Source organism: Orbicella faveolata, unplaced genomic scaffold (genome assembly GCF_042242905.1).
Source record: "Orbicella faveolata isolate gen_17 unplaced genomic scaffold, um_ofav_v1 contig_35, whole genome shotgun sequence".
Lineage (NCBI taxonomy): Eukaryota > Metazoa > Cnidaria > Anthozoa > Scleractinia > Merulinidae > Orbicella > Orbicella faveolata.
Genome location: NW_028301564.1, coordinates 20395001 through 20421034, shown reverse-complemented (window position 1 = coordinate 20421034; position 26034 = coordinate 20395001). Strand labels below are relative to the sequence as shown.

Sequence of the window (26034 nt, the reverse complement as noted above, 5' to 3'; positions counted from 1 at the left end):
ATGTCTTCGCACCCGTACGGTAGCATAGACAGTTTCAGGTTCTTTAGGTCACCCTCCATCGCCAAGGTACAGGAGTCTTGCTGGTCGTGTACCAAAGGATGCTGGAGCTGGAGTATTTCTACAACTTCCTTTGCTAGACTAAAATTTCTCTCCTCTTCAGATGCCTGAACATGCATCTCATCAGGATCACTTTGGCGCATTGCGGCACTTAGGTGAGAGAAAAACTAGCACCTGAAAAAGACGAATATTATAAGGATCCCGGGCACTGCGCATTTCCGCGCCACCATTTCGCCGTCAAGCTTTCGGCCTGTCGTTTGACCAATGCGGAATTTTGCCATAAGATACGATTGCTGCTTGTCACTGACTGCCCTGAGACGCCCAAACCTTTTTTAAAGCAGTAAGGGCTTCCTGGTGACCTATTGTGGCTTTGAGTTAAGCGCCAACGCCTGCTCCAAGCAGGGTTTGTAGTACATTTTGGCTAAGTCCAGAAGGGAATAGCTCTTCAGGGACTGAGTACATTTCTCCAGCGACAAGTGCCTCTCTAAAGTAGACAGCCTATAAAAGACACGAATGCAGCGGTCTTGAAGACATTAATACACCCCTACCGTGCATGGTTACTATCCATGGAAACCTCAACAGACGCTTCCTCGGTCGCACCCGTTGATAATGCAGTGATGTTAAGGTCGCAGTCACTCTTCTCGGTTAAGCACGGCGAGTTGACTGACTTGACTCGTGGCTCTCGGCCACGCCCATCTAGTAGTATGTCACCCCAGCATGTGTCGAAAGAAAACTTGAGATTCTCTCACATACGATTAACATTACAACCAGACCGACTGCGTGTTGGACAACGCTAAATTACAATGTGCAACAGGCTTTTTCCGGTTTAACTGTTTTTCCACCTGTCCACGGTCAATGCAATAGGCGCGCCAACAGGTAATTGACTCAGCGGAGCTACACTCAAAATTATTTAGCTTAGTGATCCCTGTGACACTTCGAGAATCATCTAGTGTTTCAGTGTTGGCGTTAAAAGCTGGAGAACACTTAATCTTCCACGGCATACAGATATCCGAAATTTCCGGGAATACCCTCCCCCCCCCCCCCCCCCTCCCCGACTGTAGCTACAACTAAGAGCCATTCAAAAACAAGAAATAATTGTTCCTCGATAGGACAGCTTTAAAAAGCACATTTCAATCTACTGTCACTACTTTAAACTTGTATTCGGTTTATGTAAATTGCGAAATGTTGGAAATTTGCGCAAGAGAAGTGAAAGCGTGACTGGGCTGCTCGTACGGTTGTGTGACAACTTTTACTGAGTCTCGAATATCAACCACGCAGCATGGTTGCCGATATAATAAATACAGATTCATGAGGCCTCTGATTCTTACAGCGGAAAGCTTGGGCTCTTTAAGGCAATGCGGAGTGGTATTGAGGGGAATCGACGGCTTTTAGGTATGTTTTCTGCAACATTATCGGGTTAAATTAGTCGTATTAATATTTTGTTTATTTGTTTCGGGTCAGACCGTTTCACTTCTTGTTTCCAATTTATATAGGCGAAATTTATTTGGAACTTGCCACTACACTTTTAAACTTACACTTTTAGACTTACACTTTTGATGATCTCGGTTTGATTTTGTTGTTGTAGCGGTAATACATTGTAGCGGATTAACCTCTCAACTTCTTGAACTTGAGCGGAGATCGGCTGTTTACCAAATTAGAATAAGGGCGCGATTTTGATTTGCTTCAAGATATTTCAACTCGATTAATTTACAGTCCTTTAACGTCCTTGATGCTAAACAGCATTCCAAGTTGACTCATTATTGTGTCTTAACGAACTTAAAGTGTTGTGGCGAATCGGAAACATTAAGGTTCCAGGAAATCTCTTGCGTTTGTTATGACACATTCACGTGTTGTTTACATTAAGGAAATACACGCGATGACAAACTAGACATGACGGCGGACAGGAAATTAAACAAAGTTAACGCGCAATGGTTCGAAAACGTCTAAAAACAGTTTTATGCAGTGGACATTATGTTTCTACTGATAGCAGTGAATTGACGGGATTCTAATTAATGATAGCCTTTTACTTTCGCCGTTGAAATTGATTTGTCTCTGGTTCGTGCATAATTATTGTGTTATTTGCGCCCAACACATTGACATAGATTTTCGTTTTTCTCAAAGGGAAATACTGCGAGTTTGAGCATGAAACTTGGCATGGTATATCTTTAATAATTGTATTTTAAGGCTGTTAAGTAAAATAATCGGAAAGTGAGGTACCAGATGCATTTTTATGCTGTTAAACATGACCTATAATTTGCCGTTATTTTTCACACGCTTCATAGCTGTTTTTAAATGGTTCGGAAAACGATTATATTAACATATCTGAGATTAGTTTAAAGCGAGGAATAAATTAGAGTGGTTGTTCCACATTTGTGTGAAGTTTGAAGTCAATTGAGTTTATTTTAAGGCTTAAGCAGCGCTTCGTCATCGCACCTTATTTCGGTCATTTTATTACACGAAAAACCGCACTTTGACCGCGCTTTCAAATTTTCGCGAATTTCTGAAACCTAAAAATTCGCTGGAACCTTTAAATATGATTTTTAGAATTAGGTCACCTAAGGGTATCTTTGGGCAAAATATGAGCGATTTGTCAAATGGGACGTTGACCGGCGTTTCTCGATCCTAACAGTCAGGCATTCTTAAGACCTTTTCTAACTTTATATCTTTCTCCGCAGTTCAAATATATGGTCTTTCATATTTTTACTTGTATACATTTCCTAACTGCAATGAAAGCGCCGGTAAAAAGCGTTGCAAGTTTCTTTGAAATTCCTAACTGCAATGAAAGCTTCCAAAAATTAACGCCGGCAAAAAGCGATGCAAATTAAGATTATTTGTTATTTTCTTTTGCAGATATTCCAATCTCGCAATTCAGTCTACGCCTTCCGAATCATGCCGTCAAGACTGGAGAATTCGTTCTCATCAGCATTGACCCACACGAAGGAACTAATATTGTGTATCAATGGAAACTTGACGACGAGGAGTTCATTAAAACTACCAAGACTTTGTTTCAGGTTTATAGTGATCCCGGTGTTTATAATGTGCAAGTAACAGCCTCCAACAGAAATAACACTGTTCGAAGTAGTGGTATTATTGTAGCGCAGGACGAAATTAAAGGCCTTGAGTGCGTCAGAAACACCGGTGCTGTAGTCCCAATGGAGGAGATAGTGATTGAATGGATAATTTCTCAAGGTAGTTCACTTTTTTTTGCATGTACATGTAGTACTCGCACAAGTTACGATTCTGTATGGGTCTGGGTGTTTCAGCGCAGTGAAATCAAATTTGCTCTGAATGGGATACTGAAACTTCAAGCAGTTGTTTAGAAATTTCGTGTGATAAAGATCGGTACATTTGTTTTAACTGTATTTGTTAAGAAAATTCTAATTGTAAACATGTTGAAGAACTTTCACACTGAATTGATTTATGGGCCTATAACTTTGAATGAACGTCATTTCGCGAATTCTGTGATTATCCTGACCATTTTGTCGTTCCAGTGCACCGAATCTCACGACGAGAATGTTAAGTTATAAGCACTTTTATCACTTGGCTCGTATGCAGACTTTCTTTTTGTTACCTAACTTGCAGGAACAAACGTCTCATTTACAATATCTACAGGCGATGGAAGCCCTGAGCAGATTAACGAGACATTTACCGACGGCTTTGCTCAAAATTCATTACGTCATCACTACGAGAGTGTGGGCATCTACTATGTCTCCATAAATGCTATAAACGATGTCGAAGCTGAAAATAAGATTACAACATGCACTGTATATGTACAAGATCCGATTGCCAATTTGACGTTTAGAATCCCGCCACCCCGAATTAAAAATGGTTCTCAAGATATGTACATTGCAGTGAATGAAAGCATCACAGTCGACGCAAGTATTGCCAATGGCACACACGTGTCCTGCGACTATGATTTCGGTGAAAAAGTTTTACACGGCGGCATCGACGAGTTTACTCAAATGTATGCGTACGGGACACCGGGAGACTATACTGTCAATGTCAGTTGTACTAACCGTGTCAGTAATATGTACAAGACGCATTTTGCAAGGATTGTGGTGCAGGAGGACGAGCTGATCAAAAATCTTCAGGTAAAGGTCGATGTCGCAAGCAAGGGGACACAATCTGTTTTTACACTCTTAATGAACATGGGAACAGCTTTCGTCTGCGATTGGACTCTTGGAGATGGCACCACCTTACAGACAGATGTGTCAGAGGTCGACTTGCCTGTGCTTCACGAATACGACGAGGAAGGGGCATATAACATCAGTGTTCTTTGCGAAAATCGGCATGGTTCCGAAGTCGCCCAAAGCGTTGCCTGGGTACAGATACCCATTGTCAATTTAACTTGTGATTCAGTGCAATGGTACATCACTGCGTCGGAGAACGCTTTCTTCAATATTTCTATTAAATCGGGTTCGCATGTCACAGTCGTGGCGGAGTTTGAAAATAGTCAAATTCAAACCGTTCGTTTGCGAGAGAGTGTTCTTCACTGGATATCCTTTATCCTGGAACATTTGTATATGTCAAATGGTTCGTTTGTGGTTGGGGTAAACGCATCTAATCTTCTGGGTGAGCTCAGTACAACCTGTTCTCCGACCGTGGTTGTACAGAATCCTCTGCTTAATATAACCCTGACTGCTAACGCGACGGTAGTTAAAGTATCCGAATTTGTGGCTTTTGGTCTGGAAACCTCAGTTTTGAGCCATTCCTTACCCACTGATGCATCTTGTTCGTGGGATTTTGGCGATAACTCATCAGCACATGGTAGCTGGCCATTGATATTAACGTATGGAAAAGCTGTCATGTTACATCACTATTTATCTCCAGGGAAATTCTCAACCTATATTAACTGCTCAAATGAGGTCAGCAGAATTGCGCTCAACACAACTGTCACAGTTCTAGAATTAATCAAGCCATCTATGAAAGTGTGCCTCGATTGCAACTATTCAGCCATTATTACAGGGATTCCATACGGGAAATACTTCACTCTAGGCGATAATGTAACATTTATGACAACTTCTCAAGATTTTGACCTGGCTTACTACTGGGGAATGACAGAATTAGGAGATCTTGCGGTCACCAAGGAACCTTTTACTAATGTGATTTTAGAAAAAGCAGGAGTATTTTCTGCAATTGTTCTTGTGGATAAAGTCGTCCAAAATATGTCGGCATCAGTTGAATTTATTGTCCAAGAGACAATAGGCGGTGTAACGTTCTCATCAAGTGGTTTCACTTGGCTAAGAAGTGCTACTCGATTTCATATCGCTGCACCAAAATTCGATGACGGTACGTGTTTTAAAGCGACGTTGAATGACTCCTCAAAACCAAGATTTAATTGTTCAACAATTAATACAAGTAATTATACATTTTCATTTAATCACACATATCTTTCCGAGGGTACTTATTCAGCTTGCCTTAATGTATTCAACAATGTATCAGAGGCCAAAGTTTGCGTGGTCGTTGAAGTCACTAAGCCTGATTGCAGAATTGACAGTGTTTCACTATGGGAATCAGTGAATGGAGATTTGAAACAAATAGAAGATAGCTCACAGACTTTAAAGTACAAACGATCTGAACCTCAGTTTCAGTTTAAAGGGAATTATATCAACAAGTGCCCCCTTGCAACTTCTAAGGATGTAAAGTTAAAGTGGATTGTGAAGAGATTAAGTCTTGCAGGGGATGAATCTAACGTCAATGGAGAGGTAGGAATTGTGAGAGAAGAAACTGGATCTTTACAAATTACAACTGAGGCTCGCTCTTTGTTATACGGAGAATACATTTTTGCCTTCATTGTGGAATTGGCAAGCAAGGAGTTAAAAAGTCTCTATGGAGAAGTGATTAGGAACGCCACTATTAATGTTGAAATAATCCGCTCCCCCCTTACCGGAGGCATAGAAATAGAAAAACAGAACGTAAGTAAGGAAGAAACCCTCACGATAGACGCGTCGTTTCATGACCCTGATCTAGAAGAAGGTGAAGATCAAAAAGACATGGAATTCAAATGGTACTGCAGGACCCTGTATTTTACTCACTGCTACGATGATCAGCTGAGCTTTGACGACTTCATAAAAATTCTTGACTCCTCGATTTTCAGCACGAGTCTTGATAAATATGTTGGAAACGAAACCTACATATTTAAGGTGAAAGTTACAAAAGAAGGCCGCGATCCTCTGACAGATGAGGTGGAAGTATTTGTTTTGCCACCACCACCACCGCCGCCGCCACCGCCGCCACCACCACCGGAAATGAAAATAAGGTAGGCACGTTAGTGAATAGCTGCAGATACACAATTATTGAAATAAAAACTACATTTTCATCTACTTGCAATTTATGCTGTGAAGAGAAGACTTCGCCTAAACTGAGCAAAGTAATAAAATACAGTAAGCTCGTTATGATGTGTAATCGCGTTACGTTATGCTGTTGAACAGAGTTAGCGAAATGTAACCGTCAGTAGGACCCTGTGTTAAACGGAGGATTTCGAGCCGTGATTACGGAGGTCGCTTTGCGATTAATATTTTCATCCTTGGGAATAAAGTCCTTAGTAACAGTGCTTTACACTGATATTTGTGGCATAAAATAGAGTACCATTTCTTCCAGAGGACGCGCTTAGCAGACTTCTCTCCCGTTTCGTGCCAACATATTTTTTCAGATAGTTCCAATACCAGGTTACCATTTCTGTTCTGTGCACTTGTGTAGACTCTCCGGATGCAGTGAGAGACAAAGCGTACCAAAAAACACATCATGGAACACTGGCCAGAATTAAACATGGACCAGTCGTTTGTTGCAGGAGAGCGTTAATGTAATATAATCTATTGTTGTTCTCATCAATACGTATTTACGTATCTAACCCCTTTCCTTCGTTAACAGTTGCCCCGAGCGGGATTGCTCTGTTAAGCTGTCGCCGTCAATAGACCTCAGACTAGAAGCTGTTTGCGTGAACGAATGTGGTATATCTACGATTTTCTATGATTGGAGCATGTTCATGAAAGACGGAGATCATTGGTCTCCCGTAGACATTCCGAGTCAGCTAAATATAGAAACGTCAAATGATTACTTCACTGTAAAGGCCTACATTTTTCAAGATATTTTGAGACCTGGAGGTGAGGGCCTCGTTCAGTTGGAAGTCTGGAGGGAAGGCGGAGAGTCTGGCTATATCAACGAGACTATAAGAGTAAATGAACCTCCAATGGCTGGAAATTGTACATGTCATCCAAAGACGGGGGAAGGCTACAAAACCGACTTTCAGGTCACCTGCATTGGCTGGGTAGATCCTGACACGCCTCTTAGGTACGGATTCAGTTATAGTTATGGCGGTGATGCAACTCCAGTTCCAAAGTCAAGCGAAAACCCAAGTTCATCAAGCGAGTTTAAGATTCTCAAGCTACCCGACGAGGGCATGTCCTCCATACAAATACCTATCACAATATCAGTTGAAGACTCGCTTGGTTGGAAGATAGAAATGGTCATCTATGCAGAGGTAAGAGAGATAAATTTGCAGAGGTAAAAAACTAGTTTTGTACCATAAATGTCTAATGATTTACACTCATGAATGTCTTGAGTAATGACTTATTTTGATGTAAAATCAGCTTCACGACACCCTTTTTTTTTGTCTGCGGGACATAACAACAACAATCAGATTTGGATCTAGGTTTGAATGTTCATACCTGGAAAGCGTCAGTTTATGGAAGCTGGTAGAAATAAGGAAATGTGATTATGAAGGGCAAAAACGAAGTTTGGCTCTCCCTAAGATGCTTTAAAATATCTTAGAAAGTTGCTAAAATGTTGCGCAAAAAGTCTTAAAGTTGCTCAGAAACTGCTCCGAATTCTTAAAGCTGCTACAATGTTGTTGTTTATATTAACTATAATAAGCTGCCCTGTTTCACAACCAAAACGATTTTTCTAAATATCCTAACAAAACTAACTAACTTCTAACTTACCGAAACGAGTTAAATTTTCTCGTTTTCCTCAAATATCACATAATGCTGTGGTTGCTATCTCCATTTGCCAAAAGGATCTTCAGAGTCTCCCGAGTGACTCGACTCACTCCAATGTGATGAGACATCATTGTCCACGATTTCGAATTTAAAGCTATCCGCCAACCGCAGGCCATGTCAGTTTAAGAAAAGCGACCCATAATGCGGGGTTGTGCATCTAATTAAAAACTTTCGTTAAAAAAAAAAAAAAGAAAGCTGCCCGACATTACCTAACGATTTTTTTTGCTTAAGAGAAATCTCCACATACATGGGTTTTCCGTGTAGTTTTCCATTCAGATATTCCATTCAAGCTCCTCTACTAACGCCACCCTCTTCACTGGCCATGTTGTTATTAACCATTTTATATAGTTATATTTTTGCACTTTTCTTTTTCTACCTAGCTGAAACAAGGCGAGAGAGAGAAAGTGAATGTAGATGATTTGATCAGCGATTTAGATGCTAAAGATACCCCTGTCAGCAACCCTGATGAAGCTAGAAAGCTGACGCAGAATTTAGCTTACACCCTAGCACTGCTTTCACTCTCCAGCGAAGAAAAGACTCTTCAGACAACAGCGATAACAGACATCCAGCCTACCAATGAGATAGCCACCCAACAGTCACCAGGTGAAGCAACGGAAGCTGGCGTGACATCTCAAGACGTGACACCCACACCCACCAGGGTAGCGATCTCAGCGGAGCAAATTAAACACGCTAAAGTAAGTTTTTTTTCTAATTTATTCCATTATGCAGACTGCGAGCTGTCTCTATCGTTTTCCCTAAGATTGTCGGGGAAGAACGCAAAAACTGAGCGAATTGCTCTCAAAAGATACTTAACACCAAACGAAAAAAATTCGTCACACTCTTACGGAATTTCATCTGATTTAGCCCACTTTGTCGATGATCACATTGTTTCGTCCAATTTCCCGTCAGATTTCTTTCCGTTAGTCAAACGGTTAAGCACTGAACAGAGTCCCAGTCAATGTTGTGGTTTGTCAGTTGATGATGCACAGCAATGTGATTGTTGGCATCCCCATGGGTGAGACTGGCAGAAACCTTAACACGAGACTGACTGAACACAAACGAGCCACGAGAAATGGTGATGCCAAAAATCACGTTGCTGTACATCATCAACTGACAAACCACAACATTGACTGGGACTCTGCTCAGTGCTTAACCTACAGTACAAACTATTTTCAACGACTGACTCCGGAAAGCTGGTACACTAACCTAGAATAAACGCCTCTTAACAGATGTCAACAACTACCGGCGCCTTGCAAACGACTTATCCATGACGGAAACGAAACCGACAAACGAACCTCTAACAGACCGACTTAATCTGACTAACAATACACGGACCAAAAACCGACCAGTTTGACTAACAATAGACGGATCGAAACCCGCCAATGACTGATGATAAACTTTACACGAGTCTTTGAGCCAACATCATCATGGCTAAACTGACCAATCACGTTCAGTGGACCAGACTGACAAACACTATTCACTTGACTCTGAAGATGACTCCCGCTCAGGTTGTCGAGACGTCAGTCACCAACAACAGTTCGTTAACAGAACTAGCCTCACCCATACGACCTACTGATACTCCTGGGTTCAAACCATTTACTATGAAAATACTAAAGTGGCTATTATGCCTTAGTCTTTATCTGATGTGGGTTTTTCCTTTTCAGATAATTGAAAAGAGCATATCCAAACTATCCCAGGTCGCAAAAATTGTAGCAAATAGTGATGAGACAACTGTTGATGACTTTCTGGTCATCAGTGACACTCTTGACACGGCCACCGCAAATAAGGATGTTCTCACTTTAAATGCACGGGTAAAACTTATCTTTTAATGTGTTTAGTGTCAGAGTCTTTATTTACTTTTTCCTATTAGCTCCTATTGAATTATTGCACTTCTCGAAACAGACACCAGCCTACTTCCAACTATGTTAGTATGTGACTGATGAAGTGTGCTAATGATCGAAGTACTTGAAACTAATTAAACTAAAAAATATACGCATATAAATGAGGCGGTTATCACTACAGAGACACACAGTAGGTAGACCTGAGTTGCCTTTCTTACAAGCCGTAGCCGAGGAGTTGAACACGGGATTACCCAGAATTAAACAACACCAGCTACTGATAATTAAGAAAGAGACTGAAACCCAAGATCTCTGAATTCAAGTCCACCGCCCTAACTACCCTACTACGCTGTTTCTCGGTAGAGGAATGCAAGGGCCGTAAGGCATGGATTGGATACCACCCTGGATTGTTCTTTTTCCTTTTTCAAAAATTTTGCATGGAGACTTATACTGTGAAGCTGAGACCATTACCTATTTCCCTTTGCTATTTGTCATGGCCGCAGTAACTCCATTACAACATGTAGGTTTACATCCAAATATAGACGTTAATGGCACACTTTTGTCTAGTTTTATTGAGCATTGCTTTTACGCCGGAGGGACAATTACCTCCTACGATTTCATCTCCCACTGATATATATTTATATTTTTGGTTCAAGGACGAAAGTGCTGCATTACTAAACAACATTGTGGAAACCACTGTGAAGAAAACGGATTTACCCGTATCGTTCTTGGAAAAGATGGCGGAGACAATTTTTAAGAGCGTTGCGAACATACAAGACAGCGTCGCTAATGGTCTTTCAATCGACCGCAATGGTTCAGTGCATAGCTGTACTGACAAGATCAAGGTAAATATGTTAAGTCAACATATAAAAATTCAATTGTTAGATTGAAATATGTACTGCGGGAGGAATAGGGATGGGTTAACACTGTCTGGATGTTATTGATTTTCTAAATCTCTCTATCTGTCGGTCCGTCTGTTGGCCTGTCTCTCTGCCTACCTGCCTGCCTGCCTGCCCGTTTGCTTGTCTGCCTGCCTTTCCTTCTATTTTTCTGTCTGCCTGTCTGTCGTTCTGCCGTTTAGTCGTTCTGTCGTACGCGTCACGTCTGTCTCTCTGTCTGTTTGTCTGTCAGTCTGTCTGTTGTGTATTTGTAGGGGTCATTTCTATGTCTATGAAGCTATATGTTGAAGTAAAATCCTAAAAGCTTTGGCTGATGGACATTCTTGCATATATATTTCTTTCTTCTACTCCTAACCATATTTGTATTTAACTTTCTATACAGGAGAGAAGCAGAAATGTTTCTAGCACGATCCTACAGGCATTAAACAAAATATGTTTAGCCGTTCTGAGAGCTAAGACACCGGGCGACGTGGATACAGTGATTAACACTACAAATATAGCAGCGAGACTTAGGAAAACCTTAGCCCAGTCTATGAACGACTCCACCATCGAGCATGACCTTGGAATGTTCAAACTTCCCAAAGATGAAATCTTTCCTGCTAGCAACCTAACGGTTGATGATGCAGTAAATCTTCAGGTAGCCCTAACTCTCCATAAGCTAATTGAAGAGCTAACAGTTAGACATTATCAAATTTAAAACGGCTCTAAAAGTGATCGATTTCTCACGAACAGATTAAGAAGGTGATCATTATCACAATTATTAAGCATTGAACCCACCATCTTTTTTCTGATTGGCCGAAAGCGTACAGTGGATTTTCGAAATCAGCGTTTTTGACGTCATCTAACTGCAAATTATACAATAACTATGTCAAGGTAGTCATGTCATGTATGACCGCGGTGCATGATCTCTAAGGATAATCATGTCAAGTTCTCGCGCTTTGTGCTGCTTGCCGTCAGTGAAGAAGCAAAAACATAACTTCCATTTTTTTCTTTCAACGTATAATAAAACAATTATTAGACTGGGTTTTTGTGTTATCCAAAATAATCAAGGTCTCGGTAAGAGTTATCAGCCTCAGCCTCCGGCTTCGGCTAATAAACCCTACTTGATTATTCTGGATATAACAAAAACTTCATCCAATAATTGTTTATTATTCCTTGACTGATAATTAATTGCATACAAGCTTGAATCAGGTATTGGCAGGTTCTCCTTCTTCTGGACCTTATGATCAGGGAGGGATTCACTCACTTACATCAACGTCGACGTTTTGGCTGTATGAAGTCCCTTGTATAATTAAGGATATAAAGCTTGATTAAATTTGTCGTCATTTAATCGTAGATGCTGGCCTTCAAGGAGAATCCATACAGAAACTGCGGTGATGATAATATAACCTCGTCAGTGGTCGCCTTAGAAGTAAAGAGATCGAGCGGAAGCAAGTTTTCAATCAGCGGTCTAACAAATGAGATAGACATCAGAATTCATCATAAAGAGCGTCCATTTGATGCAGACAAAGAGGCCTTTGTTCTACACTTGCACGAGACATCAACTCAGTATCATACTTTTAAGATAAGTTTTGCCGACGTAGCAGTAGCTATTGAGTTTGTCTCCCGGAATGAAACTGCTTTTCAATGGACCATAATGGTAGGATATGGAAAGAGACCATCCGTGGCAGATAACTTGGCATTTTGGCGGCTGGATGGAAAAGAGAGGAAAGTCCTTCTGTTGGAATCTCGTTTACTGAACGAAGGAACTTACTACATTGAAGTGAAAGCTACGTCTAACATCCCGAGTTCTTCGGCAGGATCCGTGACATCAACAAATGCTAGTGCTCCGTATAGTCTGAAAGTATCTAAGATGAAATGTCTTTACTGGCTCGAGGAACTAGAAGGATGGAGTCTGGATGGGTGTCGGGTAAGAATGTTCCGTTATATTACTTGCAAAAAATTCACTTAATTATTTTAGAACCGTTGTTGATTGACCTGGATTGGGTACAGAAGTGATTTAGTTTAATCCTTCCTCCGAAAATGTTTATGTTGCAAATGGTGTCTCCGAATCTTTTTTAAACGTCGCCTGATATTCAGATTTTCCCATATTTACTAATTTAGACAAACTTATTCGTCCTGGTAAATGTTTTACGTTTCCGTGCGTAATAATTTTGTGAGAATCGATTAAGCCGTGGTGATATCGAAATTCCAGGGCGTTACATCCATAACTACATAAGCAACGTGAAACCAGCTGGTCCTGTAGAGTAATTCCTTACCTACTGTATGTTCGCATGTACATGGTGTAAGGCCGTTGGGGTTAAAAAAGAGTAAAACAAACAAGGATATGGTGTTCATCCAGTTGCTCCCCCCGTCGCTTTTCCCCTCGACGCATTAAATAACTGTTAACTTTGCTGATCCACTAACGTTACTTAACAGGTTGGCACAGAAACAACCACTATGGAGGTTCAGTGTCTTTGTAATCACCTCACATCCTTTGCAGCACAAATGCTTGTCGAGCCAAATGTAATTGATTTCCGTAAGGCTTTGAGAGGATTCGTGGAACTGTCTGAGAATCCCTTGGTCTTCACTTTAGTGCTATCTATTTTGGGAGTCTACATTCTGCTTCTTATCTGGGCTAGAAGACGCGATATCTACAATGCAAAGAAGGTACACATTGTCTCATTCCCCTTTCCTCCTCTTAACTCCCTCTGCCATCTCCTCCTCCTGCCCTTCATCATCCTTGAATTTCCTTTCCCCCTCTATTATGTCCTTCACTTTTTTTTCTACTTTTCCTTCTGCATCTCTTCAGTGTCGCTTCCTCCTGTTCTTCTTCTTCTACTACTCAGTTTGAGGTTTACTATAACTTGGTCTTTTTCTTTTTCTTGATCGCTATGTCCACTTAACAGACTTAGGCTGTTCCAGGCTCTCAGTCAGTGGGGACTATCCCGCTCGTCGCCCGCCCTGTTTTGCGATAGTCCCCACTGACTGAGAGCCTGGAACAGGCTAGACTGACTGATCAACAAACTGATGCCACTGAAAAAATATAAACGGACAGGCGATTTGATCTGGGGAACGGGGCTGGCGGTAAAGAATAGAAAAAATGCATTTGTACCATTTATAATGAGCTTTCTCTTCTTAGGCGGAAACTATTCTCCTGGAAGGAAATGACCCATCAGATCGCTACCAGTACGAAATTTTGGTGTTAACGGGGAGGAGAAAAGGAGCCGGAACCACCGCTGATGTCTGCTGTGATCTAATCGGACTGGAGGGTGAGAGTGGTCCACGCCCGTTGAGAGATCCAAGCCAAGTGCGTTTTCAAAGGTCTGGCATGGACTCATTTCTTCTCACTACATCTCGACATTTAGGCGACCTCACCCTCCTAAGGATCTGGCATAACAACTCAGGATCTAACCCATCATGGTTTTTAAAAGAAGTCATAATACGGGACCTGAAAACCGGCTGCGTGTTTGTTTTCATGTGTAACCGTTGGCTTGCAGTCGAGTTCGACGATGGTGAGGTGCTGCGGACTTTGCCTTCCGCTAGGCAGGATTATCTCAGATCATTCAACCATTTGTTTAACGATGTCACGCAGAAGAATATAACAGATAGTCATCTGTGGGTTTCTGTGTTTACCAAACCAAACAAGAGTAACTTCACTACTGCCCAGCGACTTTCTTGCTGTTTGGCTCTTCTTTACTGCACCATGTTGGCCAATGCTATGTTCTATCAGCTTGATGGAGAGTCAGATCCCTTGATCACCTTGAATTTAGGGCCCATAAGCCTCTCTCCTCGAGAGTGGTACATCGGTATTATAAGCAGCGTAATAATTTTTCCTCTAAATATTGCCATTGTTGTACTTTTTCGAAACGTAGCACCCAAAATTTCAAAGGAAAAGATAGTAAAAGTAAAGCAAACACACAGTTTAAAAACGAAAAAGAGGGCACGGGTTTACCAAGGGGATTTTGAAGACATAATTCAGTGGTATCGTACCCAAGATCAAGAAGAAGAATTGCACAGTGGAGGCCTTGAATCTATCTCTGTGGGGCTGCCCCCTGTTGAAACAGTTGACATGAAGGAAAAGACTACACAGTGGTTAAATAGGAGTACGAGCAGCTGCAACAGTCAGAGTTCCCTCACAGAATTAAACCAAAACGATTGGCAGGGAAGTGAGATCGATTTTTCAGCCTCAGAGGATTGTAATGTCGAGGTAAAATTCAACGAGAAAGGTGGCCATATGCCTGAGCCACGTAAAAGAAGGAAACGTAATCTTCCTCACTGGTGTGTATATATTGCGTGGCTTGGAGTTTTTGCCGTCTCCTTTGTTTCAGCTTTCTTTGTTACTTTATACGGTTTTCAGTTTGGCAGAGAGAAATCATCCCAGTGGCTTGCCTCCCTGTTGATATCTCTCATTCAAGACATCTTTATTAGCCAACCGATCAAGGTGTTGTTCGTGGCTTTGTTTATTGCTCTTGTGATAAAGAAACCTCAGGAACAAATACAATCAATCAATTCGGAAAGTAACGACATGAATGATGACGATGATGATGAAGGTAGTGATGGTGTCGAGGAAGAAAACGGTTTTGGCAATTTCGAACAGGGGTTCCCTGAATATAAGAAGTTTATGCACCGGAGATTTGAACAATATCCCTTTATAAATCTAGAACCACCAGATGCCACTGAACTTAGTAAAGCCAGAAAACAGAGAAAACAAGAAATACGAATGTCTCAAATTATTAAAGAGATAATTACATACGTACTTTTCCTGCTCGCCTTGTTCCTGGTAAGTTTTGGTCAACGAGATCCTCAAGCCTATTTTATTGCCAAACTAATAGAAGATACGTATCTTGGAGGAGTGTACACCGGCCAGAAACTATATGAGGTAAGATAAGTGATCTTTGTTTTAGTCTGCGTGTAGAGGGTAATATCACACTGTCGATCGATCACAACGTTGTTTTACCACATTTCCAAACACCAAGAAGCTCGTCAAAAATACTGCACTGAGCGCCGTCCGGCTCCCTTTCTCTTCACCGTGTTTGGAAATATCGCGGACTGTACTGCATCCAGCATGACATGCAAACGATTACCGCCTAGACCTGCAAGCAGGCAGGCGCGGCGCGGCGCGGCGACCTCATGGCTTACCTCCGGACCGAGCGGTCCAGTTTCGAGCCTTCGCTTGGGACAGTGTGTTGTGTTCTTAGGCAAGACACCTTTCTCTCACAGTGCCTCTCTCCGCCCATGTGTATAAATGAGTACCGGCTGGGGGGTGGGTAACGCTGCGATGAACTAGCATCCCATCCAGGGGTGGGGGGGGGGGGGAAGTTGAAATGCTCCAAGTCGCTTCACTTCATGCTACTGAGACCGGGATAAGTACTAGCCCGATGACCCATTTGCCTCGTGTACAGACTCTCTCCCATACCAGCAAGATGAAATAGAGGAAAACGGAATAAGGGCTCACTTAAGTTAGATAATCCTTTGTTCTGCTTAAGGATTTATACCATGGCATATAAAATGCAGCCAATCGGAATACAGAAAAGCCGTTATATACCCGACGGTATTTACACCCAACCTTCTCATTTTGCAATGCATTGATGGTACGTATTAGACACTAAAGTCTCGCGCGCATACCGAGAAAATACAAATGACTTGAGGGATATTCAACGGTACACCAGCAGAACGCGTTGCATAGTTTTAAGTTAACTTGCATATAAAAAAGTGTGTTACTAGAACTTTGACAAACTGCATATTGTTACTTAACCTCGCTTCTCTACCAATTTCACTTGAAAACGAGTCAATTCAAGTTCTCCACAAGCTTCCACATTCCACACAGGACGAAGGGAATAAGCTAAGTAAGCAAGTATGTACAGACATATTTCACTCACGGAAAGAAAAGCGGTTCATATAAATATTCGAAGACGTTCAGAGAAGATGATAAAAACATTTTACAATTCATTTCCAGACGGACGGAGTTGATAACTACTGGAATTGGATAGAAGGCACTATCTTACCAAGTTTATCCTCTTCAAGTCGTGACTGGGCTAAAGGTTGCCACCCTTTGGAGCAATACACAATAGACTGCAATTCACGCCTTGTTGGTGGGGCAAGAATACGTCAACTCAGAGTTTCTCCAGGTACATTTTAAACTTAGATGTGCCTATGTTAGGAAGCATACTGTTTTCCTATTCCCAAACCTCAACCAATATGAAGACCGGCTATGGAGGTTCATAACAAAGTACCGGAAAGTGTGTCGTAAATGTGTATTAGCTTCTATGCTCTTCTACCTTTCTTGCTAATTTGTGTACCCTTCCTTTCATAATTAGCGACCTACTATGAATTTACAAGTCTGCAATAAAACGTTATGGCCAAAACACCTTCCTTAATAGAAGATCATAGTAATAGATGTCCAACAGGAGCAATTAAATGTAGACATGATGATAGATGCGAAGGCAGTCATAACACTACTGGAAAAGCCTGAATATTTTTTCCAGTAGTGTTATGGCTGCATTCACATCTATCATCATGTCTTAATAAAAGACTTTACTATTAACATTCACCATTTACGAGGATAAAGTATTCAACTTAAGATAATGTTGTGCTTAACTATTTGAACCTTTAGGGAGTTGCAAAGTACCTGGACCATTAAGAGAAGGGATCTCTGTGTGTAATGACTTCTATTCATTATTTAACGAGGACAAAAACAATTACGGTACAGGGTGGGCAGTGGTAAATACAACTTCAAATACGTCATCAAATACCACATCAAATACCACATCAAACGCCACAACCTCGCCGTGGGCTTATCAGACTATGAGTGAACTTGGAGGCATACCATTTTTAGGAATCATGGGCACATACGGTGGTGGTGGTTATTCCTTCGATTTGTCATTTTCCAACTTGACAGAGGCATTCTTGACTTCCTTAAAGGAAAACTCTTGGATTGATTCAAGAACTCGTGCCATATTCGTAGAAATCGCAATTTACAGTGCCCAAGTCAACCTGTTTGGCGTTGCGACTTTCTTAACTGAGTGGATTCCAACCAATGGTGTTATTTATTTCAGTAACGTTAAAGTTGCCCGCTTATATTCCATCGGAAACGATTTTCACATTGTGACGCTTGTGTGCGAAATTTTCCTTGCTTGTTTTGTAGTTGTGTTTATGTACGCTGAAATCAAGAAAATGTACAAGCTGCGAAAGAACTATTTCAGAGATCCGTGGAACTGGCTTGAAATGGCGCAGATCGTACTGATATTAACTTGCACTGGTGCTTTGTTTCAGAGAACAAGTTTCGCCCAAAGTTCGATAGAACAAATGAAGTCTAATCCCGAAAAGTTTGTTAGTTTCATACGGACAATTACATGGGACGAAGTTTTTGGATACTCGTTAGCCTTTCTAGTTTTCTTTGCTAATTTGAAGCTGCTAAAACTGATTCGATTCAACCACAGGATCTACCAATTCACCAAGACTCTTTCAACGGCTGCATCACCATTGATGTCTTTCATGATTGTCTTCTCCATTTTCTACGTTGCTTACAGTATCCTGTTTTACGCAATGTTTGGGGCTATATTGCCCGAATACCGCTCCTTTCTTTTCACCGTTGAAACATTGTTCAACACCGTTATGGGAGCATTTGATTTTGAGATCATCAGAGAGAACAGTCCAATCCTAGGACCAATCATCTTTTTCTCGTTTATGATGATAATGGTTATGATACTACTAAACGTGTTTTTAACAATACTGATGGACTCCTATGCCGAGGTCCAAGAAGATGAACATCTAGCATCAGAGGACTCTGAAGTAGTAGAGATGATTATAAAACGTTTTAAATACTTTTTATTGAGGACTGACAAGGTCGATATCTTAGCAGAAACCGATGTTGCGTCGGGAGACAGCCTTAATTCCAGCTCTAATTCCAATTCAGCCAATGATCATGAACGCAGGAGCAGTATAAATCAGCCTGTAAGTGAAACTACCACATTTAAGTCCATAAGCGACAGCTGGTTGGAGCAGACGCAGGAAACACTCAATGAACAAAATTGCCCACTAAAAGTTGCCCAAGCTTCATTCTCATCGATTGAGAATGCTGGTGATTCCAGTGAAACACAACATGGTAAACATGAGGAGGAGCAATTGTCTGCTTGGTCTTCATCTATGTTACTAGCCAACGAACACGTCGAAACAGAGAGCAGCAAAACAGCCTCCTCGTGTCGCGATGAGCCATTTCTGTCACTGCCAAGTGATCGCTTTGAAATTGAAACCTGTAAAGAGGCAATCTCGCCCTGTCATGACGAGTCACGAGAAAGTTTAGCCCCTCCAGAAGAGGATTGCAGTGTTGTATGTTCAGATTCCTCTCATGATAGAGAGACATTTTCTAGGAGGTCATCCATAGTATCGCAGAAAGAAGAAAATGGACCTTGTGAAAGGGTCAGTGACGACCATCCACCTTCTAAGAATAGTTCACCGCCTGATAGCCCTCGTTCTCAAACTCTCCCCAAATGCAGGAGAAATTCGAGCTCTGGTTATTGTTCCTCCTCCATTGCCACCGAGAATACCATTGGCGGAACGGAGGTACCCGAAGACTCCAACGTGTCCCGTTATTATGATTTGCTGGGCAAAGCGCTAGACAGCCTTACTGCTGAAGAACAAGACATGTTTCAAGCGAACGAGGAAAACAGCGAATCAACGGAGCAGGAAGTTTCTTATTACTACAGGTTGTTGGACAGAGCGACAAAGGAACTTGATCAAGACAACGAAGAGGGAGCGAATGCTTCGGAAAACTTTGACTTTGCTGATTATCAAATTTGCAATAACAATCTCGGAAACAGGCCTGGGGCAGATTCTGAATTGGAGAAAAGCCTCATTGTTGACCCCAAGCTGAGCGATCTTACAGGACTATTTGCTGACGTAGCCTTGAGTGACATTCAGGAGGATCAAGTATTTGAACAACTGCTTATTTCATATATTACTGTACTTAACGAAGTTTCGTTTGAGCCTGATCGAGATACCATGGAAAGTCAACTTATGAAACGTTTTGATAAGAAAGCAAAGTGGAAGTATACTCGTCACATGTACACGGAAACGTAGTAACACACAAATGCATCTGTATCACGCGTATAAGATAGTCGTTGATAGAGTCTCACATCTATAGATAACATGGTGCCAAAGGTAAAGAATAGGCCATTTGGGAGTTGCTTGTTACCTCTGCCTCAAAACGAGTCTTCGTAAAAAACCATTCAAATGAAAATGTGCTCTGTCAACAGTTCATTTTCATGGAAATCAAACTCATTCTCATATGAAAGGTTTTGCAAGAGGACTCGTTTAAAAACAGAGGCACAAGGTATAACTCGTAAATAGCCTATTTCCTAGTTTCAGAAAGCCAGTTGATATTTTTGGAAATCCCCCTCTCCCCCAAAATGAACTGATTTACGAGATGTTTTGTTTTTTTCTTTGTCTGCCTCTTATTCAATATTGCACAGTGCCTGGACCCACTGTTGGTGTAGTTCAAGAGCTCGAGCTAGAGATGAGTAAGAGCTATTTGCATAATTTATAGTACTACATGAGGCTGGAAAAGACGACATAAGGAGAATAAAAAAAGTAATACGTCATATAATTGATTTGGGAGTTTAAGCAAATCAATACGGCGAAGGTTAGGCAAGGCTTAATAAGAATTACAATACGTGCGTTAGAAGTCTTGTCACATATATGCATTCTTTCTTTCTTTCTTTCTTTCTTTCTTTTTTTTTTTTCTGGCTCATGGCGAACAATTTCATACATTATGACCGCCGCGTAGATCAAAAACAAATAAATAAATGGAATTTTCCCTACCTTGATTTATCCGTTCTTCTCAAGTCAGGACAATGAATCATTTCCAGATTCCTCAGATCTTATCATAAAGACAGTTATTGTTGCTTTGAAAGTTTCCACGGTTCCTGAAGAACTGTTTTATTTACAGTAAATTCCGCCAAGTTCGCCATTCGCTTAATTCCCATCAAAGCCGACGTGTGAGTTACAAATTCTCAACTTGTTTCCTCTCAGAAGCGCTGGTGAGTGTCACAAATATCTTTGCAAAGTTCACATTCGAAAGCTTAATTCATCACATATATAGTGCTTTACAAGTTGTTTTCATGGTTCCCAACAAGGTTGATTAAACGCGTCTTTTCGTGACCTGGTCCCGTGACATCTTGAAATATTGTCGAACTGAAGGGTTTACAAACCTTTCAGATCACCCAAGTGAACATCGGCCGCCATCTTGAAAGTGCTCAGTTTATGGTCAGCTTACACACCAGGTTTGAATTTCACTTGGAGTTCCGCTGTACTGCTTGACTGGGAGTTTCGGGCTTGTGTGACTTCGCGTGACAAAGTGGTGTGACAATAAGGCTCTTGATTGCGCAATGATGCAATGACAAGAACACTTAGCTTTTCCTACTTTTGAACTTGATCGAACAGGTAGTGTGCATGACGTCTGTTCGAGGTTGCCGTGCCAATCGATGGCAATCAAGGAACGGTTTTTGTGTGGTTGTCGATTGATCATCGATTGACCGATACCAATCGATCCCAATTAACTAATTTTATCGATTGATATCGATTGTTCGATTGGTTTTCCGATCATCGATTTCCATGAATTGGATACCCTGGGTACTCTGAGACCACTAGCGGCACATGAAATGGCTCCCTCGTTACCCAACTTTGTTGTATATGAACCTGAAAACAGACTACAACGTTTCGAACTGCTTATCTGCATTTATCCGGCAGGGTATGATGAAATAATTTTTAGTTCTTGATCCAACAGAGTAAAAACTTGAGGCCAAATCGAGTTTTCGTTAACAGCGAAATGTCATAGTGTTGTTATAATGCTGACTGCATGCATATCATCAGTAGCGTACGCCTAGTTGCTGGTAGATGTTTAAATCATACTGTAAGCAGTTTATAAGGGTTTTAATTAAATCAATTTAATTTGTATTAGAACCCGGCAATCATTTTTCCTTTTTTTTTTTTTTTTTTTTAATGGATGTAAGCAAATTTATAAATAATTGCACAGTCCTACTGAGGACCATTCAAGAGCGAAAGTTTAGCCACTCAAGCATGTCTTTCATATCACACAGCGCTGTTTTTGACTTGCGTTTATGGCATTTTGACTCTATTTCTGAAATGGACCATCGACCCGATAAAATTGTTTCGCTCCTATTTTTATCTAATTGTAAGATAACAGTGCCTAGAAACCTAAAACGGCCGATGCTGCTTGCAACGAATTTATCGGGTGTCGAATTCGGCAGCACAAACAAAACTTTTGCATATATCAGTCACAATGCATGGGCTTTCTACAAAACCGCGTCAATATTCCTGTTAATTAATTGCAATAGCCTTTACGCTGAATAGTCCTTATTGCGTGGCCAGCAATAATTAGAACGTCTGCATATATAGAACGTCTGCATATATAGGAATAGGGAAATAACTTAAAATAAGTCACGTCCAGGTTCATATCGATGGATGAATATTTTCGACCTAAAAGCGACCAAAGTGTCACAAACCATCTCTGAGCCCAGCGTAACTTGAGACCTATAAAGTTCAGGCCTAGCTTTTTAATCCGCATAAGATCGGTTCCTCCGATTCCCCTTATTAAATTGGACCAAAGCTATTGGACTGCTGGTCATTTTGTGATTTGAAAGCCAGTCATTTAGCAACAGCCAAAGAAAACAGGTTCAGAAACGGCTCGCTTGTTAAATATTGGCAATTAAATCCGCAGGAGATTCCGTGGCAACGGGGTAGGTTGCACCTTTGAGGCGGGGGAGACGAAACCGCTTACAATTTTCATCGGCGATTCGCTGCAATAGCGCACAAGATCGCCTCACATATCGTTCGAAAGGAAATCGAAGCGAACACTTGAAGTTAACTTGAAATCAGAGTCCAAAAGCTCTGCGGTTGACACATTCTAATTTATTTATAACACTTAGCAGACGGTGGATTAGCATTAAAACAAAAACACTGGCATGCGTTAGAGGAAATATTATTAAATGAGTGATTCCACTTGAAAAATATTTTTTGGTGGGGAAAACAGAAAGCGGCGTTTATAGCTACCAAGGAAGGGTTTTTCTTGACATCACCAAAGAAACAAAAGTATTTTACCATACATACTGTAGAGTTCTCATGTAAAAGTTCGGGAACTACCGCTTGAGATATCTTTATGTGTCTTAAAGTTGCACTATGAATAGGCCACGTTCGATATATCAATATTTTCTAACACGGCTCCGAGGCTTTCAGGACAAACTTCTATATTTGGTTTTGATTTTTTTTTTTGTATCCAAGTCCCTTTTGGGAATTGAGAGACAAAATAATTTACAATTTTGTCCCGAAAGCCTCGGAGTCATGTTAGAGTATTGATAACGATATCGAACGTGGCCTATTGTGAAGGTACGTGTCTCGCGTTTCAGCATTGACGGAAAAACACTCTGACTTATTATAACTTTAATACCACAAATGAATACAGTCATCCCTATTTTTACTAAAGGTTTCAGAGCTTTCTAAAGAAGAACGCAACTGAACTCATCTCAGTATACTGCAGGAGTTGTGCAAAATGTTGCGTACAGGAATTGTTTCGCTTGGATACTTCCTTATTCTTGTACTTCCAAGTTTTTTTGTTTGCCCGACACGAGGTTGTGGTGACTGTTGCAGCACCACTACTTACAAATCGATCAACGAGCCCCGCCGTAGTACGAAAGCTGTTTGGAAAGCTGGAGAAAAGCCTTTTTGTGATCGAGCTCTGCGATGGGGATGGTATCGCTTTACAAGCTATACTGGCGGAAAAATCCCAGAATGGAAGGTGCCGGAGGATCACTGTGGTACACAAGCTCCAGTTTGGCTGAACGGAAAACATCCAGAAATCAAAGGAGAAAATGTGGTTCGCGAAGCATGCATCCACGTCTTTGGTGACGGTTGCTGGGAGCGGTTTGATATCAACATAACGAACTGTGGCGATTATTTCGTTTACTACCTTAGGCCAGCTTACTACTGTGCCGTCGCTTATTGTGCAGGTGAGAAATGTGATAAATTTTCGTAGGTAAACTGTTTTCCTTGGGCTGTTTTTTTGTCTTGTTTTGTTTTGTTTTGTTTTGTTTTTTTTTTTTATTGTATTTTATTTTTAGTTTGTTTGTTCGTTTTATCTGACCCAAATTCTGTCTATATAGGTGACAAGGAACCGTGCCCCTATGGAAAGGAAGGAGTATACCCTGATTGTTTCGGTATGTTCTGGTTTAATTTTACATGATTCGGATGATTATTTAGATAAACTTATCCTACAGGAATTATTAGACACAGACACGACACTGACGTAGAAGACTTACGGCGTACTGTTATTATATGTTTTTCAAGATCTCCCAGCTGATGTACAATATTACCCACTGACATCAAGTGGAGAGCTCACAATGCATACTTACTATAAATGAAGCGCGGAGTAGGATTTTGGATTTCTTGCACAATTTACGTTGCACTACGCACAGACCTTGAAATATTAGAAAATACTCCAAACTTTTACAAAGAATATATCCGCTTATTAGAGTTTTTCGTTTGTTCCCAAACTATATTCCATGTTTTGAAAGCCAATCAATATTATCTCCTGTAATGCTGACACTTGAAAGCGGAAAACCTCACCGACTGCTACGTTTAGCACGCACTTGAACGTTTGGAATCAATTCCTATTTAACATAATGTTTTCTTCACGAGAATTAAGTCGTATGCTAATGCAGCACTTAAAACGTTTGGGTCTGTACTGACCTTTACCCCGGGCCTTTACTCTGTAATACTCGGGCCTTTCACGTCTAGTCACGCAAATCAGATCCCTCTATAAAGGCACCTTGTTGTCCTCACAAGTTATCTTTTTTTCTTGGCGTGTGAGTCAGATCACCATTCTTTACCAACTTCGTCAGGGAAGGATCTTCCCTTGGCGAAGGTGGAATCGATTAGGGGACATGACACAGAGCAAACTCTGGTTCCATGCTGAAAATGTCGCATCACGTTAGCACGGCTCCGCTTTCTCAGTCGCATACGGCTCTCAGTTAAATCCCGAAAAAGAGGATGCCCTTCTCGAAGAAGGTGGACAGAGTGAATTTGACTTCTCTGAGCCTATTTTCCCGGAAGAAACAGCGGTGAAGCGATGAATTGGGCGAGCATCCTTACGACTAGTCTCCAACGCAGACTACCTAAGAGATTGCGTTACGAGCCCAACAAGCTTCTGGGTAGGAGGCTGCTGTCAGCTGCTGCCAAGAGGCCCGCCAAAGTTCACTTCACCTTAATTCAGAAGTACCTTCGTCCAGAAAATTGCAATTTTCTCCAAGCTCCTTGTGTAAATTCTGAGTTATATGACCTGCGTGGCAAGACGAAAAGCCGTGAATGTTCCTTCCATTCGTTCCAAAAGAATTTCAATACTCGTTCACTTCCGGCAAGTTGCGTTGTTGTGGTCGATCGCTCCCAAAGTTGCGTTACTTCCGATTTCTACCAAATTCGGAAAACGGGAAGCTGATAGAATATAATTACCAAGTAAGACGACTTTTCTTTACCTGTTTCTGCTCTGTAACTCTCTGTTTTTGTGATGCGGATGCTCGTAAATAATAAAAAAAAATGTTTCTTTGTGCATCAATTTAAACAGCAGTTTTACACAAGTCTGAGTTAAGACTGTTCATTAGATATTCTTCACATTCTTTTGAAAATAAAGCCCATGTAACTTCGTCTTTGTGACGCCATCTGTCACGTGATAGGAAAATTCTTTTTGACTGGAATTTTGAAAAGGGTCGTTATTATTATTTTTTGCCTAAGATTATGCTGGTGAAAACTCTAATTGAAAATTTTGATTCTTTCCTGTTCCAAAACATTTCAACAGAAGAGGACGTTAATACGAGGTTAGAATGTACGCTCTTGCTAATGGCAGTGACAGTTTGGCTCCATATTTATCCTTTCATGGTGAAAATAGATGTTATTAGTAGTGAGCAGTGGAAAACCAATAAAAGGCACGCAATACATGCAGAAATGATGACATTTAACCACCATTTTTAAAATTGTGGCTAGAACGCTGGGAAATATATACTTACAAACGTATGCTTAACGTAACTGGAAGTAACTGCATGAAGTAACTAGAAATAACTGAAGGTAAATTACATTTATCGTATTTTTTGTTTCTCTGTTCTTGTTGTTAGTATTTAAAAAATAGAAAACACGTACCGTGTTTTTATCGAGTTTTAGTACAAATCTACTGGCGTTCTATCATGAATGCTGTTCTCT

General features: G+C 41.0%; 1 protein-coding gene and 1 pseudogene across 2 annotated transcripts in view; both read left to right on the top strand.

The window, feature by feature from the left end:
- LOC110051473 (polycystin family receptor for egg jelly-like) lies at nucleotides 1–20931 on the top strand. Its single transcript, XM_089274199.1, has 14 exons — nucleotides 1–66; nucleotides 161–212; nucleotides 2908–3246; nucleotides 3640–6316; nucleotides 6928–7537; nucleotides 8435–8749; nucleotides 9719–9865; nucleotides 10549–10737; nucleotides 11174–11428; nucleotides 12128–12700; nucleotides 13210–13440; nucleotides 13913–15652; nucleotides 16730–16901; nucleotides 17387–20931. Exons 1-14 carry the CDS (start codon nucleotides 1–3, stop codon nucleotides 19849–19851), a joined length of 9831 nt encoding a protein of 3276 aa, XP_089130325.1. The 3' UTR covers nucleotides 19852–20931.
- A 2168-nt stretch (nucleotides 20932–23099) lies between these two features.
- LOC110051441 (von Willebrand factor D and EGF domain-containing protein-like) overlaps nucleotides 23100–26034 on the top strand; it is a 67799-nt pseudogene continuing 64864 nt past the window's right edge. The window contains exons 1-2 of the transcript XR_016202131.1: nucleotides 23100–23795; nucleotides 23949–24002. The product of XR_016202131.1 is annotated as a von Willebrand factor D and EGF domain-containing protein-like (transcript). The remainder of the gene's footprint in view (nucleotides 23796–23948; nucleotides 24003–26034) is intronic.

Coding starts and splice junctions, on each gene's coding strand:
- LOC110051473 (XM_089274199.1), top strand. CDS start 1: ATGTCTTCGCACCCGTACGGTAGCATAGACAGTTTCAGGTTCTTTAGG. Junction 213..2,907: donor TGGCGCATTGCGGCACTTAG/GTGAGAGAAAAA, acceptor TTTCTTTTGCAG/ATATTCCAATCTCGCAATTC. Junction 16,902..17,386: donor TCAACTCAGAGTTTCTCCAG/GTACATTTTAAA, acceptor TTGAACCTTTAG/GGAGTTGCAAAGTACCTGGA.